This window comes from Haliaeetus leucocephalus, unplaced genomic scaffold (genome assembly GCF_000737465.1).
Source record: "Haliaeetus leucocephalus isolate CR32 unplaced genomic scaffold, Haliaeetus_leucocephalus-4.0 Scaffold830, whole genome shotgun sequence".
Taxonomy (NCBI): Eukaryota; Metazoa; Chordata; class Aves; order Accipitriformes; family Accipitridae; genus Haliaeetus; species Haliaeetus leucocephalus.
The window spans coordinates 4,747,430-4,765,175 of record NW_010973266.1 but is presented as its reverse complement, the minus strand read 5'-3'; the positions used below and the strand labels follow the sequence as shown (position 1 = coordinate 4,765,175).

Here is a 17,746-nt window from a genome sequence, read left to right as displayed (position 1 = left end):
TTGCAGGGTACAGAGTCTATGCAAGGGTAAAAGTGTCTCTTCTCCTGCTTCCATGGTTGAGGGAAGATTCAGCATTTAAAGGCAAATAAAGAATAAATTAAGAATTATCTTGATCCTCTAGGTCAGGTCTGACATGAAACAAAACATTTCTGAGATTCAGAAAGTACACTTCCCCCCCCCCTTCATTACTTTTCACATTTTTGCTCCCTCACAAACCCAGGTTGTGGCTGGTTCTAGATGCAACAAACCAGCACATTTCGCAGGAAGAGCTTCTGTTATTCCTGGCATAGTTGGAAGCAGGAATTTCCAGAAAGCCTGTTCTCTGGGAGTTTTCTGGCCAAGCTTTCAGACTCAAGAGACCAAACTAAACTCCAGATACCATACACATTCCCCGAGCTGCCTACTGCTGCCATCGTACCGCCTGCTTAGGAGATGACGTGATTTATGACGTGGACAACACAGGAGCCCAATCCCACATGCACAAAGTCGGCACGCTTGGGCACAAGAAGCATTTCCCATTTTTTTCTCCTGGCTCCTTTCCTTGCTGCCTGTGGTTCTTCTGCTCAGGGGGAAGAAGCAACCATAGCCATAGATGCCTGCAGGCAGCAGCCTCCTCCAGGTGGAGAGGTGGGTAAGTATGGAAACGCTGTCCATAGCATGTCTTAAACTGGTTTCATCTCTCTTTCCCCGCGTCTCTTTAGGAGAAGAAAAAGGCAGAGGAAAGGGAGGTGAGGGCAGGCACCCCAGAGTTTCTGCTTCGCTGCCCATGGGAATATCAATTTGCTGACCTGACATGGGAAAGGACGAAGGTGGGAATCATTGCAAACCTGCTCATGGCCATTAACAAAAGAAATGATGTGAGGACAAGCTGCGTTCAGTGCAGACCATCAGAATATGGAGGCATTAAGTATCACTGTAGGCCTAGCCCCAGGAAAGGTTTCCAGATGCTCGTGATACTAGGTACCCTCTTATCTAAACCTGACAAGTCCTCTACTTTCTCTGCAAAAGAATATGTGTATTCAGTCGCTCTGAAAGAGACATGTTATTACCTTTAATGGCCAAAAAAAATACAGCCTGAAAAAATCATATCAATTCTTAACTTTTTATTATGAGCTTTGACTAAGGCTGAATTCTTTGCTATTAATTTTAAAATGTCTCCTCTGATATTTTCCTGAAGCACAGAATGAAGACTTTCTGTAATTCCAGCTAAAGCCACAAAACTGAGTACAGCCATCAAAAATGAGAACCATCTTTTTTTTCCAGAGCCAAACAAATAGACTTTGCCAAACAATGGAGAAAAGAACTGAGACAGACCACTCGCACAATAGCTGGGTATAGGACTAAAATTACCATTAAAAACGCATATTTGTCCAACGTCTTCACGCCAGAAGTAGCTTAAAATATCAACTCACTGAGGTATACTGCAGTGCCAAAGATTCTACAATAAGAACATTAATTGTGGTCATTAAAAATACATACTGAAATTTGGAATACCATTAACAAGTACAAAATCAAGACAGAAGATAGCTACTGTCTTAAGATACAACCCTGGCTTAATAAATGAGACACCTTAAAAGTGCTGAATTTTAACCACTTTAATAATTACATTTGAGTGTATTTTACCAAAAATAGTACAACTGCATAAAAACAGTTGTACGAGTATAAAATTGGCTTATGCTGTAATTCTTTTCCTCCCCCTCTATGAAAGCTGTAGTAGCAACTTTATACAGAATATAACCATAGTCAGGTATAGCACGTTCACTATCAGTTGTACACAGTGACAGCATAGTCAGGAAATTCCTTAAACATAAATAACCTGGAAAATGTCCCTAACTTCAGGCCCTGGAAATACACATCTACCAAGAATTCTGCCAGCTTGAAGGATTTTGCAGCAGAGCCACGCTTTTGGGGCAAAACAGGGATCCGAGGCAGCACAAGAGAAGTATCCAAGCAGGAGGACGTAGGAAAGTGCTGTATATGCTCCATCATGAGGATCAGAATTGCACACCTGGGGCTATAGTAGATCTAGCGGTGAAATACATGTCAACACCTTCAGCAGTTCTCTAAAAACACCTAATTTCACTGAAATATGTGGCACTAATATGATATCAACCAGTTTTCACCTTCTCACTCTCCCTAGCATACACATGAAGCCCACACATATAGAGCAGGAAAAACTTGAGAGATTGTAAAGGAGGTCTCATTAGTAGTGACGAGCCATTAAATTTTATTGCCACTACTATAGTTACCTCCGCTCCTGAGAAAGACTGAAATCAGCCACTTCCCAGTCAGTACTACTTAACATTATTCAACTTTTAAGCAAGTTAAGCTCTAGCATAGACCAAACTATATTTCTTTTACTTTTCTGTAGGCTGGAAAATGTGCTGAAAATGATACTGAAACATGCGTTATCTTCCTTTGATGAAGCAGTCCAAAGCCTAACACAAGTAAATCAGGGATGAAGATACAATCACTTTGCTATTTAGTTTGGGGTTTCATAGTAGGCTGTGTCCTACCAGTTTAACTTTCTGACTTAGCTCTTGATGGGAGCCAGAGAACTTCAGAGCCAGCATGATGAAGCAGTATAAGCTATGCCTTTAGGCAGCAGGCAGTCATTAATCAACTTAGCTGTGAGTTGAAATGTCATCCTTCATTTTTTCATGATTAAAACTAAAAATACTCATTTACCAACAGAATGCAGAATAGAAGTAGTCTGTATCTGCAATGAGACCTAGGTGAATAGTGCAGAATCATCTTTCCAAGAGTCATTCCTCCCCTGCTGGTTTGTGAAAAACCAAGCCTTGTCAATTTTAAATCTTCCCAAAGAATATGCTACTAATTAAAAGTGACACTAAAATATGCCTCCTCTGCATGTAGACAAACACACAGTTGCAAACACACCTCCATGCCCAAGCAAGAAGACCCTCAAAGGCGGGCTGACCACTTCAGCAGAGATTGCCAAGCCAACTGTCATACCCCAGCACCCAGCTCTGCTTATAAACCCTTGAAATTAATATCCCTGCTCCTCTAGCAGCAGTAAATGTGCTGCCCACTACGAGGAAGGATCACTAAGGAGGTGGGAGCGACTGTTTAAGCCTCAGAGTTTATTTCTGAGTCGTTACCCTGCACAGCCTGGTCTCACTTGCTGCCCAGCCCTCCTCCAGGTTGCACATCTGGGCTAAATACTCGTCCTATATAGAGAGCCTGTGACAGGAAATACCTAAAATCAATCCAACTTGGTTTTAAAACCTTTTATAAAGTGTAAGTCTCAGTTTTATGGAGACCTGGTGTGTCTGCTCTAGCAGTGAGTTTAGACATTTATACTTTTTTTTTTCCCCTAACATCACATCTGTTGTTATTATTTCATATGAAATAATAAGAGGAATGAATAAGAACAAACACTTCTCGTAAAGCATAGAAGTCACCGTAGTGCCTGGAGCTATTGCTCAATGGTTTCAGAAGAAAGTTGTGTGGTTACAATTAACCTGAACTCAAACTTTGTGCTCCTTTCTAACCCTGAAAAAGGAATCAGTTTGTATTTTCTAGAGCACAGTAGAAGAAAAAAAAAAAGTTTAGTTGGTTTGTTTGCTTCTCAGTTATTCTTTTTGATGAACTTGTTTCTTTAATTGCATGGTTGATTCAAGCACAGCTCTAAAACAGTACTAAAAAGTCAGAAGTGGCTAATACATTTAAAGTCCCAAATGGTGGAAAACTGTTTCCGCGAACGGATGAAAAATTGGCCAAGTGCACACAGAAAATAACCAGAGGTTCTTCAGATATACCCAGAAGTTCTGAAAAGCAAAAGATTTAGGAATTCCTATAACAGAGCTTTCTTCTTTCCTTTAAAGCACCCTACGTCCAAGCTGTTGCACCCTTGAGAAGCACCCTGAAAGCAGAGTGTTTAAGAGATCAAAGCAACAGGAAGTAAAACTTCAAGAAACAATTAAATCTCGAAGATATGAGAAAATCAAATCCAGGCATGGATTGAAATGTGGCTACCCTCATTTAAAAAAAAAAAAAAAGGGGGAAAACGTAAAGAGCAGAGGAGTGGAATCGCTGGGGTGCAAGGGGGGGTGCAGGAGGGATGCTTCGCCTGGGAACAGGTCTCTGACTGGCATTTGGGCTCACTGTGGGGACACAAACCTCAGGGCAGCACAGGAATCCCGCTGGAAAATGCATCATGGATGAAGAAATCTAAGGACAGAACCCAGCTTGCAAAGGCAATTAATTATTCCCTAAAGTAATTTCTGTAAAAGGCATGATTTTTAAGGAGCTCAGGATACACACATGCACTCTCCCTTTCCCACATTTCACCAGCTGTGCTTCCCATGAGCTTTTGCTCATCTTCCTAAAGGATTGCAGCTTCCAGATGACTTTTTAGCTTTCACATGTCCATTGTGAAGATGGCACTTCGCACATACTGTAGTCCCTCCATTTTACTTCCCCCTCTCTGCCTGCCCTCAAGCTGTCACAGAAAAGCCAATTTAGGGAACTAAACCACCACCGCCACCACCAAAAAAATGCCTCAAGCCCAAGCTAGCACCAGGATTCTGTGGTTTTAAAAGCTCGGTTAATATCTTTTAAATTTTGAGCACTCAGCATTTTCACAAGCCTCTGAGCTTCCTGCCTGCAGAAAGAGAAATGCTAAAAATACCATGAGAAAGACATGGCTGTCGATATTTCTGAGCTGACCGGAGGGAAGAACTGGAGGTTTGGCAGGGAAGCTGTAATGAAGCTCCAGCTCCATGCTTCAGCAGAGGAGCTGAAACAGTTCACGCAAGGTTCAGACAAATATCCCAAAGGGTAGGCACCTCTCCAACTCAAATGACTGAGTGTTCAGAGGTCCTTCTTCCCTAGTCCAGCTTCCTACGATCTTGCAGCTTTATGCCGCCCGCAAAAGATTCCCCAAATCCATTCTGTCTAAACATCCCTTCTGCTTTGTTTAACAATTTAGCCCTGGTCCAGCAAAGGCTCATAATCACAGGATAAACATTTAGCCCATAGAAGGCTTCACTGATTCAAAGCTAAGTGTGTCAGAAGCTTCAAATGATATGAAACGTGAGTTATTAGTGAGTTTAAAATGGCATGCACGCACGTCTACTTGCTCAAGGCTGAAAGCCCAAAGATCTAAACTGAAGGCAATGCATTTACCAGCTTGTGGACCCAGTGAGGGCTGCTCAGGAAAGCATTCAGAAAAACCCTAATTTATACTACTTCCCCAGTGAAGTTTGACATCCTATCCCTGCAGAAAAGTGTCATGCTAGCAACAGCCCATGTTGTCACCAAGAGAATCCTCGTCTCCTCTGCAAAACATGAATGTGCTAATGTGAAAAGTGCGGGCTGTGATTTGGGACTTATTAACTCAGCTGCTGCCTTGGAGAGCCCATCCTCCTTCCCACCCACAGGAGCTGGAAGTATTTACTAAGTATAGGTATTCTGCACTTGAAAAGCTGTGGAATAGAGAAAGCTTTGAGGAAAGCTTCCCTGAGCATAGCCCCCCGCCCCCCCGCCCCCATTTTTCAACTTGCTAATTGGGAGGAAAAAAATCTGATTCAGGATTAATGAACAGAAATATGGAATGGTTTTGCAGAGTAATAGCTCTGTCTTATCTTCTCTCCACTTCTTCAAATAGCTCTGTGGCATTATATCTCCATAACTCCATACTAGCATTTTTTTATCAAACTTTGAAAAGTTTCCCATTCTATTCCTCTTGTAAGAGTGTAGGGACTCTACATGTATGGTCACCATTTGACTATCATTCAAGCATCAAAAAAACCAAGTACATATTTGCTGTTTGCATATTAGCAATATCAAACAATTCAGATGTGTCTGCAATATTTTGTATTCCACATGCTACTGGCCTTCATCATGATTTGGATTATTTAGAAAGTAGACCTGCAAGACTTCCCCCCCCCCTTTTCATTTAGTAGTTTAAAATAACACTGAATGCTTTAAGAAGCTGTTGAGAGCTTTGCTCTTTGTTCATTGTGGACTTAAACTATTGCTTGCGAACAGACATCACTCTTTTTTTTGTAGAAGGGTTTTCAGATCCTAAGCAATAAGCAGTAGTTTTGCAGAAAAATTGGATCAAGAGTGTATTACGCCTCATATTTTCTTCTCTTTTTAAATAAAGAATTCAGTCATTCAGGCAGAGAGCAGATGCTGCACGTTGTGATTTCAGTGACTAGATACCTCAATGCTCATTCCTCCTGGGCTGCAAGTTTGGCAACTGAGGAATTTATCCATTTTTTTCTCTGAGCCTCATGCATCGCACCCATCTCTGGGCCTCTGCAGTACCTGGGCTCACCTTGTCAGCATTTTCAAAGGTCTTTGGAAGAAGACTCAACTTTCTGCCTCTATATATGATCCCCCAATCATCTGTTGCACTACAAGATGGAAACAAGATTTTTGGGGGGTCCTTTTTGTCACTTGTATTTATCTAATGAAATACCTGATGCAAAGGAACTGGACCAGATTTGAGACACTCATCTGAGCAGCCTGCAAAATTTTGGATAACTGTCCTCTGCTGGGATCCAAACCCATCCAGAGGAGCCTGAGGAAAAAAATATCTGCCAAAAGAGCTGTAAGACGTTTTTCTCTTTGTCTTAGCCGGGTTGTGTGCTGGACCTTGGCTATGACCAGCCCTGGCTACTCATCCTCTCCTCTCCTCAGCCCTCTATTCACCAGCAGTGTAAGAGCTATTGCCTCACCTTAGGGGAAGCCTCCTGCTCCGGTGACATGCACTGAAGACTGGGGCATGTCCCCATGCTGTTGGGCCACCTGCATCCCGGAGAGATCCGAGTCCAGAGTTATTATGGGAAATTCCAGCCTTCCCTCCAGCCATGTGTACAGGCCATATATAACCCAGAGATACTTCTGGCAAAGTTCTCGATGGAATTGTTCCTTGGAATTTAAAGTGCGTAAAGAAAGTGCAGTTTAAATACTCTGTGGGATAAAACTGGGTCTAGCCTTTGGGGTAGGGCACTTGCCATCCAGCTCATGATGGCAAATATAATTCTAGTTCTGAAATGTTTTCTGTAACTTCTCAGTACATAAGAAATTAAGGGGGAAAAGAGAAAAATCATGTTGTCAAAGGCTGAAGTTTTAAGTTCTACTTTTAGGCAATCACATATGAAAGGCTGTTTGGCTGAAACTGAAGTTTGTGTTCTAAGTCAGTAAAAAAATCTTTGGGAGGGTTGAAATCTGGTCCTATGTTCGGACATCCTCTCTCATGTGTATGGGGGGAAAAAAAGAGTGTGTTAAAGCCAAATCTGGCATAACGGGTGGTTGTAATGGTGGTGGTAGGGAGTGCTTACATCCAGATTCGAGATCAGCTCTTCTAAGATACTTTGAACTTCTCTCTTCATTTGACAGATGTTTTAGGAGGACCCTGAAAGTAGAGAGGAGCCATAAACCTGTCACCATAAAACACTGTATCTCTGAAGAGGCGAACATAAAAATACTCTAATTTCTGGGAAAGAATGAGAAAGATGGTTTTCAGTTGCTCCTATTGCAAACACCATCTCCCAGCGCACCCCAATGATTAATGTGCTCGGGCAGTTTACAGTAAATCTTAGATGTGTTAGAGGAAGGAGATACTTGGCCTGACTCTGTGCTCTCTTGTCAAACATAACTCCCCTTGATACGGGAAACTGTTTTGCTTTCTGAAGTTCATAGGAGGAAACAGGTAAAAGGCAAATCTGGGGGCAACGGAGACTGCAGACCTCCTGAGCCCCTCCACAGGCCAAAGAAAACTCTGGGAGCAGGGACATTTGGGGCTCCACCTCAGGTTCCCTTTTAGATCCCAGCCAGGAGGATCAATCCTGTAGAGCAAAAAAGAAGGGAAATGACAAGAAAACTGCTAAATCTGTGAAATGTGGGAGTGTGAGGAAGAAATCAGCTACAGGAAGCGCTTAAGCCCCGTAATCTAAGCAAGCAAATCAGATTTAGGAAGCTCTGTTGGCCATTGCCTGGATGAGTCATTGAGGTCCAAAAGAAAGAAGAACCACCTGAATACAGGACTCTGGTGCTGAAGCCAATTGAGTCTCAATACAGCACAGGTGAGCGCTGTACCTATCGTATCTAGTAGTGTCTCTTTCTGGGTAGTGAAGTCCTGTCCATGTACTAGGATTCAAAACTGAGCATTTGCCTGTCCATGTCTCCTGAATGGAGGTGATTATTATGGCATTTGTATTAGCTTTCAATGAATGAAATAGAGAAATATTGACTACAGTTTCCATCACTATCACCAAAACAATCACTACCTGTGGCTATATTTCTAAGGACAGGAGCTTTCTTAGATTGCGATCTGTTGTCAAGCACAACACTCTTTCCAAACTCCCATATTTTTAGAAATTTATAACTATAAAAATGCACGTAATCCTTTAATATAGACTTCATGAAGTTCTAAATTGCATTGTTAGTTGAACTTGGTCCTTGGGAATCATGTTGATTATAGAGAATGCTATTGCCAGGTACATACCTCGCATAATTCACAAGCAGCCCAAGTCATGTAAGAATTCTGTCAGGCAATTCATTAAAAAAAAAAAAAAAAAAGATAAAACACAAAATAGATCTATAAGTGATTAATCAAAAAAAAAAGAGAGAGCTCCATTAATCAGGTTCACTATTCATTTTGAAAGTTATATTTTCTATGTCGGCAGCTAGAAACTACAGAGTAGGTACATTGTGAAGCAGAAAGAAGTAAAAAGAGATCTAAGCTGCCAGTACATGAACTATGTTTAACTTACGTATACAACAGCTTTTCTTACATTCCTTGTTTGGACTGTTCCATGCAGCAGAGCTTTTGCAGATACAACATCCTGTTAATTCTTGTGTTAAAGCAGGAGCAGAACTATATCATTAACTATTATTTACAGACCTGTACATTTAGAGGATTCCCATACTGTAAATAACCACAAGTAAACAGAATATTAATCCTATATCTGGGTGCTTCCACTACTAAATCAGATACTCAACTTCACCCATGAGCCATAATTACTGGAAGTCACTATGGTCCAAAAGCTCGCCAGCTTTTTTGCTATTTTCTACAATATCAAATCCCAGCAGACACACTGTGACACAGCCCCACACAGACCATGCAGTGCAGGTTTGGGGCTCACTCATGTGTCGGAATAGGAAATCATTCACTCTTCCTAACCGAAGAGTAAAATGTGTTTCTCCAGCTCTGACATAGTAGTAGTAGCTCATAATTTTTTACCAGACATTCTTGTAAAATGCACTCTACAGTGTATTGGGCCTGATTCCCGTTTATAAGATAGCTCCTTTAAACACCCCTCCAGAATCAGAAAGTCACTTTTAAGCCTCTTTTTCTTTAGAAAAATGATGTAGATTGCTGTGGAAATAAGGAATGAAAACCTTTATCTTTTCTCATCTCCGTTTAACCTATAGTAACATACCAGCTTGCCAATGCCAGTATGTTACCCACCACAAGAGAAGTATTTTATGTCCAAAAGGGGACTTAGATATCTACCAGCAGACTCACCAGACTACCCTTTGTAATTTAATTCAAACAGGGCTAGAGAGATTAACAGCTAAACCCGAGTACTCTAAAGATGCTTTAAATGATCCCCACATACTTCCTCTGATGTCTTCATAGGCACTCTGACTCTCTGAGTCACCATCTGGCATCTCTTCATTCCCCCTCTAGTTTTTCTCACCTTTTTTTTGTTGCCATTTTTAGCTATGGGTAGAAAAGAGAAACAGTTTTCCTTTTACACTTGTCAAGTTGATTTAGCACTGCCTGGTGACTGCATGAAGAATAAAATGCCTTGCTCCTCTCTGATAGTGCTCCATCCCTTCCAGCTCACAGCAGACACCCCGAGGACCCTGTTCTTCCCCACACCGGGATGATAAAACCACAGGGGAATGGCATCACAAGTGTTCCTTTGGCTGTGCTACAAGGAAATTAGAAACCTGCTTGCATCAGAAGTAGTGAATTAACATTGCCGTGTGTTTTACTAACGATTTAATGTAGGTGTTTTTCATTACTTGATCAGAAATGTAAACACCCCACCAAACACCTTTTGAAGTCAACAGAAATAGCCAGAGAAAGGCTTCCAGAGAAGCAAGGCTGGTCCCTGAAAGAGGTAGATGTGCTCAGTGACCAGCATCACCTGTGGCTCGGGAAAAGATGTCCCCATCAGGAAAATAATCAGCCAGCAGCAGTGTTAGAGACCCATCTTGGGGCTGGCCACAGTGCCCTCTAAACAGTCTTATTTCCATTTTCCATGCACTTTATTCTTGTCTGGGGATGGATAGTGTGTTCAGGCAGGTTACTGAGAAGTAACTTGTACACTGGAGATGTAACTGCACAGATACGATGGCCACGACCACCCCTGAATGAAATCCCATGCGAAAATGAAGGAAACTCAAATGCTCTCTTTGATTCATGGCCTATTGAATTAAATAGGGCTAAACTGTCCATTCAGGTAGCTCCCAGGGACAGAAAGATTAAAGGCGATTGTCTGTTTCTAACATGAGTGATCATTCCCATCACCTCTGTTTTCTACTGGTGAATGCTTGTTTGAGGTGAGTAAAGTTTATGGAGCGTTTTGCATGTCTAATCACTGGATATTAAAAGGCAAATAATTTTGGCTACATCAGAGCTTTGCTTGTTCCTGTTTTCCTCAAGTACCCCAAAACCTAGTGTTAAAGGCACATATTTATATGTTCATTTCAAAAAGTCTTGCTTTTATAAAACAAGCAGTACCACAAGACATAACCTCACCAGAAGCCTGACAAGAAGATGAGATCTAATGCATCCTTTGCATAATAACAATACAAGCACAAGCAACGACTATGTGTGAATATGATAATCAGCTCTGTACACAGACAACAAATCTTTTGGTATTCTGCTTTTTACATAGACAGTGAATTGGGCAAGATTCAAAAATCCCAGGAATAAAAAGGCTCAGACATTGAAAATTCAAGAAATTACTTCTTCTGCACCATACCTTCCACTTCCACTACTTCATCTTTTCGACAGATTCTAAGTTCACATAGCTGACAGAAGTCTTCATTCCAAACCCAAAAGAAATAAATGAAATTTGATTGTGAACCATGGGATTGACCTGTCTAGCCAGCTCACTGAACAGAGAATAACATTAAAAACCAAGAATGAATTCAAATAATGAGTGACCCGTGATATGCTGGCATTTCAGGAACAAGTCTAGACTCAGATTCATACTATTAAAATCTGTTCAGTGAAACCATCCCCTTTTTAAAGAGGTATTTTTCTCACCTTAAAAATTAGTTTGAATTCAGAGAAGGCTGTTGGGAGAATTATCATAGAAAACGGTTTTCCCTAGCATAATCAAATGTGTTTATTCTGTTTTTTTTTTCTTTTTCTTCATGTTACATTATTCATTGAAGCCATGGGTAAGGAAAGATGCTAATCAAAAAGGTTTGGCCAGTTTTGAGGGCATTGCTCATTATTCATTCTTAGTCATCCTTTGTCCTCTTTTGTTGTGACATTCTTTAAAGGACGGGCTCTTAAATGGAATGGCTATGTTACATTTCATTATTCTACATATTTGTAGAAGTGCTAAGGAGAAAATAGAAGCTGGTAGATGAAAGAAAGCTCATTAAAAGCCACAGGTTTTCATCTTTGCTTGTCACATCTGGCATTTAGGATGTGATACAGGTCATATTAAAATTCATGGGATATGCACCTAGGGCCAATGAGTTCATTCTTAAAAGTTGCTAGTATAAGAAGTTTTAAGCAAAAGCTTTAAAATTACAATCTACAGTCTAGGTCACAGGAGTGCTCCACTTTCTCTGGGCTTCTCAGGAATGGAAGCCAGCTACAAGGTTTAGGAGAGGGGATACCAGTGGGCTAGAAAACAGCAGCACTGGTAATTACCCAGCACGTGGATAATCCTGGGCTTATTTCTTCCCAGTTCCTACAAGAGTCATTTATCACTGAACAGCCTCCGCTTAAATACCAGCCTATGTACACAGTCATCCCCCAACCTTCGCTTCACCCTCCGATTCGGTTCCCTAAGCCAAAAGCCTGTTTCCCGTCGCCCCCAAATCTCTTCTGTATTTCCAGCTCCCACCCCACCTCCCTTCACACCTTTCCCTCTAAGCTCCCCGACGCGCTGCCGAAAGCCACCGCCGGCTCTGCTCCCTGCCAGACCCACGCCGGTCGCCCGCCCCGTCTGGTTTTCGGCCCTTGCGTTCCGCTCAAAGGCACCTTGCCAACGTTTCTAATGACTTTTTCTCCCAGCCAGAGCTCTGAAGCGTTACCCCGTCTTCAACGTGCCAGCAAAGTTCAATACGCTGGACTTCAAATGTCTTTAGAAAACTTTGACTTTGGTGACTCTCTTTGCTCCTAGACTTCCTCCTCACTCTAGGTACGCCTTCAGCCTGCCTGTTTTCAGACTTTCCCATCTTTGCTCTAGCTAATCCCATCCAAACCCACAATTTTGGCAAGCAATGCTGATTCACAGGCTACCTTTTCCTTCTTTTTTTCCTTCTGTTCTGGCTGGAAACCTGGTGTATCTTGGTGACCCCTTCTTAAGTGCTTTCAGCTATCAGTTCAATGCCTTACATACTACTCTGTCAGATCTTCTTCCTAGGAACAAATTCACCATTCAAATGCCAGTAACACCATAAACTTGTCATGTTTTTAACTTCACACCCGCTTCAGGTCTTCATCGCCATTTTGCACCAAAAACTTTCCAGTTTTTCCTGAATGACATCTCTCTGATTCAGCTTTTCCTCGTCATTCACTCACTGATCTGTCTCCAAGCCTTCATTATCTCATATCTTGATAAATGCCTCAATTAATGTACTATCAGCCTATTTTTATACATTCAAATTCTTTCTGCAAGATAATTTTCATGGTTGCTTGCATTGGCCTTTTACCTCCTTTTTGCCTTCCCTTGCTGATTCCTCCTCAGACATGAGGTCCACTGAGATCTTGACCCATCCGAGAGATTCCTATGCACTACATAAATTAAAAAAACCTAACAAGCCAAAACCCTTAAGAATTACACTGTTGAACAGGTGGCAACATTACACAAAAATAAACAAATATGGGGCAAGTAAACAGTGATGCAGCTGAAGAGTTTCATCAAGCCTGGGGAAAGCAACAGATAAGACAAGGCAAAAGAAATCATGATTACTACACACACGCACATGTTGGATTGCGCAGATATCCAACACAGGAGGACCTGTGAAATACAAAATAGATGTGCACTAGAATCCCATTCTGAGCCCTGCCATATAAATAAACGTTACTCCTTTATTTTCTAGAGGCAGTCAGAACTGAGGTATGGCCAGAACAAGAACTACTATAACAAGTACAAGTTTTGTAAATCAAATCAAAATTACAGATTTAATTGTGGCGGGTTTGGGTGCAATAGGATTGACGATGGGAACTATTGAGTCACGACCCAGAGCGATGTGCGACACTGAGCAGTGTTCGTGGGGACTTCAGCCCCATAAACCTCGCCGTGATGAATTTTTGCCTGTATGCAGACAGACCCCCAAACCATCTGTAGGAATCTGCCCCACAGATGGTAGCTGAGACGGCATACATTAAACTCTATTAAAGGCCTCATAAAAGAAAAACATTGACATTAACAAGACGCTTTCCACTGATTTGAATGGGCTTTGGATAGTGGCCTAAACAAACAAGGATGGAATTAGAAAATGGAAACATGTATATACAGAAACTGTCAATCCAACTGTTTACCTTCCAAGGATGACCTAGTACCACTTCATTTATGAGTCATTTAAAGGGCAAGGAGGCAGGCTGATATTTTTAACTGTAATCTGAATCGAGTATTTGCAAATATTGATTCTAATAATACTTTAAAAAAATGCCAACACATTGCAACCCGACGGGCATCAATAGGCTTTCTCTCTACATCAATATTTCACAGATTGAAAATATCTATATTCTCACCACCTTCAGGAATTAGCTTAAATAAATTGAGCCTGTGTCATCTGTTATGTGCCGTGTCCTTCAGACTGCTATATTTGATTGCAACTTTGATTCAAAGCTAGGGCTGATCAGTACCAGCTGCTCAGCCAAAGGGCAGATCACACATTCCCGTTCCTCCGCTCTCTTCATCCCAGCTCCCAGCCAGACTATTGTTTGTTACAACTAATTAATCCCACATGCCCCGGCTGCCAGTGAGCCTCACAAAAAGCAAATTTTTGTATTTACTGCATGTCCAATAAATCAATTCCACTTCCAGATATATGTATAAACACATAAATGTATACATATAGACACAACACATTTATTTACACAGCCAGATTTATAGTTACTATTCATGGATATCTGTTTGGGAACTGCTATTATTATTTCTAGTCATCCTCTTAACAGGCCAACTGTGAGAAATTATAGGTAGGTATTATTATTTAGGCACCACTGTGAGGGGCCAGTTTGTCAGATGTTCATTTCAGACCAAGCCCTGGTGACACGGTGACATGGCACTGAGCATTGGAGTCACTGCATCGGCAGGACCCGGCCCTTGCCCGCCTTTGGGAGAGGAGAAAGGAGAAATTTCAAATATTATAGCCAGAACTTTTAACATTGTCTGCAGTTAAAATTGCCTGACACTTCCTGCTAAAAACCTCCTGTTTTCACTTAGATCTTTAACAAATGGTAACCATTCTCTTTGCTGGGCGTTTGCGTTAGGGCTTATTATGGCTATTTCAGTTAAAATAGTTCAGCTGCTCCTGAGGAAATACACCGCATTTTCCCATATTAAAGTAAGTCTAACAGCCAGTTTGTCGAGTTGGTGTCAAGCCTCCATGCGCTGGAGCAAGGAGCGAAAGCTTGGTGGAGGGGATCGGTTGTTTGTTGTACCTCTGGCTATTTTTTTTAAAAGCTCATAGGCTTTATAACCTCTTCTTGCACATGGCTGGTGAAAGCTTTGAGCTTGGTAGCTCAGCTGTGCCAAAAGAACACGTGCCTGCTGTGGCAGCAAGGACTGAGTTATTTCCAGCTGCTTTTGGTGGGACATCACGAGCCTCTCCCGTGCTCCCCTTCATCTTGCGCTTGGCCATGTGGAAGAAGAGGAGGAGGATGAGGAAGGATCTCACCTGACTGCAGAAATAAAATGACTGCTTGGACTCAGAAAGTCAGGTAGGGTGGAAGGTAAAATGCAGTAAATCAGGAGATGAAACTTGCACAAGTCAACTGGTTGGCGCACAATGGAGTGTTTTCTGCGGAAGGTTTGGGGAGGTCTTTTTATCCTTTTCTAATTCCATCATTCCCTATACAGAAAAATGAATGTGATTCCCTTGGTAAAATCAAACATTCTTAGGAAATGACCAAATTCAGACTACCCATAAAACCTCAGTATGCTCCCCTAGTAGGTCAGCAGTGTAATATAGTCTGAATTTTGTACTGCTATCCCTACGGTGCAGGAACCAAACCAGGTTTGGGAGGGATGAGTGTTCCATAATGATGGAGGTAATTATTTGTACAGCTGCTGCCTTCTCTGCACCTGTAAGGTGCTCGGTGCAGCGGGTGGGGAACAAGGAATACGCTTGTCCATAAAGAGAAATGAACATTGCCCTCACAGATTGGATGCCATCCTCTGCTGTCATGGTGCTCCGTGTTTGGCAGAGTATGTCTGAAATGGTGGTGCTGGGGAAATTGGGGAAAAAGTCAACGGGGAAGGTGAAAGCAGAGCTGAACTGCAGAACATCCCACTACAGCCTGGAAAACTATTGTCTCCATCACAATGAAGAAGCCTGGTACTTAATTAGGTAGCTTTAAAACCCCTGCGTTGCCCATGGTTAGATAATAAACCTAATAAGCCAGTCCTTGAGACAGTCCAGGCAGTGCCGTGTGCTTGGGAAGCTGCTGGTCCCCGAGGGAGCCACGGGCACAGAAGTCTCGTGTCTCTGCTCCCTCAGACAAGGTGTATTTGCTGTCATCCGTGATTTCAGCCTTGAGTTACACGGGCAATCCAAACTGGCTGCCCCACAAACAGTTTTCCAGATTTCAGAAATGGTATTTTCTTATCACTATTAATTATTATAAACGCTCATATCTTTGCTAATCAAAGGCTAATTAATTTCTGTTAGTGTTAACATTAAATTGAAAATATTTTCTTTATTATCTGCTAGATGTAACAGGGAAAAGTTAATGTCACTCTACAACCCTTGATCCTCTGTTTTGCTGTACTGCAGGTATTAATGGCTCTAAATTGCAAACTTCGTGCCCTATGCTCAAGCAGCTAATGTTACAAGTTTCCTTCTGAAGTAAAGGGGAGTTCACCTGTAGGGGAGGGGGATTTGGCCCCAAATTTTAAAACTCTGAAGTTCATCACGTGGGCCAAACTCACTCCAAAGTGTCCCAAACCAGCAAAGTACCTACTGTACATTCAGAAAACGCAGAAAGAAAATACTCTTCTTTCAAGGTGGTGCAATGGGAAAAGCTGATCAAGATTCTGCAGACTTTAATAGCTGCATATTTTCATCTAATCAAATGCAGAAAATAGAAAATGGAATAAAGGATGGCCTTTTTTATTATAAGGCATTTTTGTTGCTGTGTAATTTCTTTATTTTAGAAGTCAATAATCAAATTGAGCTTGTTATGGCTTAGTCTTTTACAGGAAGATCTTTGTTTACGTATCTTCCTCTGGTGCTTTAAAGTGACATCTCAAAGAAATTCACAGGTTTATAAGTAAAATTAATTCAGGAACCTCTCAGACTAAAATGACAAGGGATAAAGTAGGGTGTTACCATATACAATCAGCTTTTACTACAGAATCTGCCTCTCTTCTTTTCCTTAGAGAACAGCAGCTTTAACAGCAAGCCAGTTGTCAAGTGCAATTAAGAAGGAAAAGTCCCTACACTAGCTAGAGTGCAGCATAAATAATCCATTACCACTCTGAAACCTCTTTACTTGATGAGGAAAGGGTTAAAAACCCCACAAAAGTTCTGTAGCTCTGTTCTGTGGGATATTAAAAATAAATGTGTTGTCATCAGCATCACCACGAGCACATTTATTGTTATTATTACCAAGACTGCCATTAACTGGATAGTCATTAATGTTAAAAGTCACAGTCAGCATGAGATTCAGCAGACTCCACGCTCTGGAGGAGGAGGTGGAAAGTTACCTGGTGGAGTTTCAAGAAGGGTTTTTCCTTTTTTGTTGCTTTTCTTCGGTTTTAACTCTTTCCTGCTCGGTTTGAACCCTGGGTGCTCCTCTGTCGCTGCAGCACGGATAGGTCCTTCCTCTCCAGGTTGCTCCGTGAAAGGAAAAAACTCTTCACCGGGATACGGAAAGGAATAATAATGATCCCTGTTGCTAATCTCCTGCAGGTAATAATCCTGATCGTCCATGGGGACAGCCCGGGACACATCTCCCAGCAATGCCAGCCCAAAGGCGCAGAGAGCGAGGCAGAGTTGAGAACATGAGCCTTTCTTGCTAAGGGCAATCATTATCGTTCACTTTTGCAGAAATCTCCTCCGCGAGTCCCAGAACTTTATTTGGAAACAGGGAAAACAGAGAGCCTTGGCAGCTGGCGATTCCCCCCCCCTCCAGAAGACGCAGAGGGCTGAAGGAGCCTGCCTGCGAAAAATGCCTCCGCTTTGGGCTAGTTTTGCAAAAGTTGCGAGGAGCGCAGCGGGATGGAGGGCTGCGGAGGGAGGGGGCAGGACGGGGATGCATGTGATCGTCGGGCTCACCAGCCAGACAGACGGACAAGCGCTCTGCTCCGCCGGCGTTTGGCAGGTGGGATCTCCAGCA

The 17,746-nt window shown here is 42.0% G+C and overlaps 1 protein-coding gene across 1 annotated transcript in view; it reads right to left on the bottom strand.

Moving 5' to 3' along the window:
• Positions 1 to 17,439, bottom strand: part of CPXM2 (carboxypeptidase X (M14 family), member 2) — a 74,736-nt gene extending 57,297 nt beyond the window's left edge. Inside the window, exon 1 of the mRNA XM_010581992.1 lies at positions 17,115 to 17,439. Coding sequence (XP_010580294.1) covers positions 17,115 to 17,439 — 325 coding nt within the window. The remainder of the gene's footprint in view (positions 1 to 17,114) is intronic.
• Positions 17,440 to 17,746: the final 307 nt, after the last annotated feature.